At 35.5% G+C, this 4,243-nt stretch overlaps 1 protein-coding gene across 1 annotated transcript; it reads left to right on the top strand.

Moving 5' to 3' along the window:
- Positions 1-201: 201 nt before the first annotated feature.
- LOC134543524 (uncharacterized) lies at positions 202-583 on the top strand (the record flags this gene model as incomplete). Its single annotated transcript, XM_063388375.1, has 1 exon — positions 202-583. A coding segment is annotated over exon 1 (382 nt), but the record flags the coding sequence as incomplete, so codon positions are not given.
- Between the last annotated feature and the right edge of the window lie 3,660 nt (positions 584-4,243).

Here is a 4,243-nt window from a genome sequence, read left to right as displayed (position 1 = left end):
AAGCATCAAATGTTGGGCAAAGTTAATGCCTACACTTATACCATTGAATTCCAAAAGCGTGGTCTGCCTCATGCACACATCCTCATTATCATGGATAAACCTGATTAAATTTTAACACCAGAAGCTGCTGATGCTACTGTATGTGCACAAATTCCTAATTTCGATGTTTCGCCTCAACTTCATGAATTGGTCAAGAGTCACATGGTACATGTCAAGTGTGGCAAGGATGCCTCCTGCTACAGAGAAGGAAAATGCCGCTTAAACTTTCCCAAGGCTTTTAGGACTGAATCTCTCCTGAACTACAAAGGCTTTGTACAGTATCGCAGGCCAGACAATGGTTGTACCGTGACTATTGGTACGAACCAGTATGACAACAGGCACATTGTTCCGTATAACCCGTACCTGCTTCTCAAATACCAGTGCCACATCAATGTCGAGATCTGCTCTTCTATGCAGGCCACAAAATATCTGTACAAGCACATCCACAAGGGTCACGATTCGGCTGTAATGCAAGTCGATGATATTGTGAGGGACGAGGTGCAGTCCTTCATTGACTGTCGCTTCATCAGTTCCCCAGAAGCGTGTTGGCGTTTGCTTTCATTCAAAATGGCCGATAAAAACATTGTCGTTGTGAGGCTTGCACTTCACCTTGAAGGCATGCAGCCTGTCTACATTCAAAATGACAATGTCAATGCTGCTTTGGAGAGCGCACAGCAAAAAAACTCACACTTGACTGCATACTTACATTACAATTTGCAGCACAAACTTATTCATCATGCTGTGGACGGCGACTGTGGGTCTACGTGTTGTAGATTTTTTTATTTTATTAATTTGGTTTTAGAAAACAAAAATCTACAGAACATGCTATCAATAAATTATTAGAGATAATAAAATCCATAACTGATAATCATATAACAATTTTTATAGATATACATAATGCATTTTCTACAGTAAACTGTACTAATATTAAACAAACAATAAATAAACTTCCATTATCCATAAAACTTAAAAAATTACTATGGAGCAATCTAGAAAATAGAGAAATTCAATTTAACTTAGGCACAACTAAAATAAAAAGAGATATGAACAGAGGATGCCCACAGGGCTTAGTTTTAGGACCGACAATTTGAAATCTAATAATAAATGATTATATAGCCCTTATAAATGATACTCATAAGATAAATACCATAGCTTTTGCGGATGACCTAGCTTTAATAATACCAGGCAATTCTAGACAAGAATATATTAACAATAACCAAATCATGAATGGATAATCAAAACTTAAAATTATCAACAGATAAACTTTTGTACTCCAGGTAAAAGGTGACCTATATAAAAGACCCCCAACTGTTAAATATAACAACATAAGTATTAAGATAATAAAAGAATTCACATATTTAGGTGTAATAGTAGATTTAAAATTAAACTTTTTACCTCATATAAAATATATAACAAATAAAACTAAACTAATATTTTCCAGACTCAGACAATCAATATGGAATATTTTAGAGTATAATGTTAAAAATAAAAGAATTATATATCAAGCACTTTTTTTAAATATAACACAATATGAAGCTTCAACTTTCTAGTTGGCTTGCAAGTGTACATCCGTGGGATTTTTGATGATACAAGCATGGGAGTAGTATTAATCTCTTAGTTATAACATGGAGAATCAGTATTTGGATGGTGGACAGTAGACACTAGTGGCAGATTAATCTTACACTCAAAAAACAAAATGGCAGCCACTCTGCTGTACACGGTATTGGTTTTTCATGTTTAGCTCGTAAAATACAATATTTATGACAAAGTTTCTTCTTACAAAAAGTATTCAGTATTAAATTATACACAAAACATTTTCTAAAGGTATTTTGTGTACGACTGACCTTTAACATAGAAATTTAGCTTTTAAATGAATATTCACTCAGATGCTAGAAATCTCCAGTATTACTCGCCAATATCAGCTTTCTGTAACTTTGTACATGTTATGTATGCATTCAATATTAAGCTAATATTAAATCTATTTTTGTTACAGATAACTTGGAGAAGTAACCAGAAAAAAAAAAACGTAATAATGGATGCTGCATATCATTGCAGTTTGAGGAAGAGGAAGACAATAAATAATCCTAGTTGTGTCCTCTGTAACTCGTCATCGTCTAAAAAACTAGTATCTCATCCATCTAGTGATACTTACAAGAAACTTGTGGATTGCATAGCTGAAAGACAATGTTATGGTGATGAACAATGCGAAAATATAGTAAACCAGTTTGATGACAATTTTAGTGTTGATTCGATGAGAACACAAAATATTGCATGGCATAGATCGTGTTATCAACGTATAACCCATAAAAAGCATATTGGACATTTAAGAAAGAAATACGAGGAAAGATTAAATGAGCCATTGCAAGAGGCATGTGCGTCAACCTCTGAAAGTTTTTCTATCAAATTAACAAGATCTCAAACAAGGAACTATATAAAAGAACAGTTTTTTTGTGACAAGCCAGGTTCTAGAAGACTTAAATTAAGAAAAGTGTCTACTAATACTGCTGGGAAAAACTTGCGCCATGCTGTTGAACTAAATAATGATGACATTTTACGAGTACGGCTTAGCAAAGCTGTAGACCTAAATGACGCTCATGCAATTGACGTGATGTACCACCCTAAATGCTGGGCAAAAAATGTCACTAACATCCTTCGACCGAAGAATACGGACACAAATCAACAGATTAAGGATGTTGCTTCAATGGCAGCATGTGTAGAGTTTATAAATATATTGGAGCAGGAACTGTCTTCAGGAAAAATATTTGGAATGGATGTCCTGGAAAAAACATATTTAAATATTTGTTCTTCAAACAATGTACAGCGTAATGCTATGACACGCAAACGACTTAAAGTTTTCATTGAAACAGAACTATCAGACAAAGACATTGAATTCTCTCGTCCAAACCAGGCTAACAAGCCGCAAAGAGTTTCAATGAAATGTACTAGAGACAAACTGATCGCTGAAGTGGAAAGTTGTGGCGATGAAATGATGAGAGAATTGAATGTATTGCTTGAATCTGCAAGCATTATAAGAAAACACATTTTTAAAGCAAAATCATGGACATTTGATGGTGTTATTCCAGAAAGTCTCACAGAAATTGTTCCACAAGAAATTGAAATGTTCTTTAAATGGTGTATCGCAGGGGAAAATACCATTAATGAAAATAAAATAACAAAGAACGAAGATGTACAGAGACGAGCAAGCAATATGTCACAGACGCTCATGTCAAACTGTCTTTCTCGAAGACAAGTAGAAAACAAAACATCTTTAAGTTTCCATCACAGTCGAGAACTACCTCTTCAGGTGGCTTGTGGCTTATCTATTCATAATACAACATGAAGTCAGTCTTTGATCAAACTCATTTATAACATTGGTTGCAGTATTGATTACTCAAGAGTCCTGAGAATTGAAACAGTGTAACGCCCCTCGTGCCTCAAAGTTTAATTATTTTAACTTAATTAAAAAAAGAGCCTTGGAAACTGCTGGGCAAGAAAAATGAGACAATTAAGTTATTGACCAGAGGTGGCACGAGGTGGAGAACAAGATAATTTGGAACTCCCTGACACAAGGAACTGGGGAGTTGGTGGATCTTTTAAGGGAACAAGGTATATCATAAATAAAGTAACACTACACAAGTAGCTTGGTCTATAGGTTCCCTGTTTTATTATTGAGGAATTTTGTGTTCGTATTATTCAAACCTGACAATAAAAATCTTAGTAAATAACAAAGTTAAAGGGGGCGCCCCAGGATTAATTAAAACAGTACATGTTACACCTTAGCAAAAATTATTACATAATTAAAAATTTGAAAATTGCACCAAATTTGAATGTCCCAACAATTACATCGATGATTAGTTTAATTGATTCTACATATTCTTGAGGAAAGCACTGTTCGCTGGTAGGCTATTCATTCGATTAATGTAGTTCGTAGCTAGAAAGTGGGGGGGGGGGGGGATGTTGATTTCACATTACCACCCGGGTATTCAAAAAAAACGTCGGGTCGCGGAAACCTCTCTTCTAACGTGACCCGCAGTGGAGGTGCAGGACCACGAGCTGGGAGCAATTTGTCTCTCCAGCACTTCGACCCTGTCTGAAACCCAAATCAAATCCAAAACGAATTAGACTTGCTTCCAGACAGTCCTATACCGTCGGCGCAAAAGGCCAACAAACGGGAATGGGAGGGGAAAAGAAAAAAAATTACTCA

The sequence above is a fragment of the Bacillus rossius genome, unplaced genomic scaffold (assembly GCF_032445375.1).
Source record: "Bacillus rossius redtenbacheri isolate Brsri unplaced genomic scaffold, Brsri_v3 Brsri_v3_scf1151, whole genome shotgun sequence".
Taxonomy (NCBI): Eukaryota; Metazoa; Arthropoda; class Insecta; order Phasmatodea; family Bacillidae; genus Bacillus; species Bacillus rossius.
The sequence above is the reverse complement of the archived record's forward strand: the minus strand, read 5'-3'. Positions and strand labels throughout refer to the sequence as shown.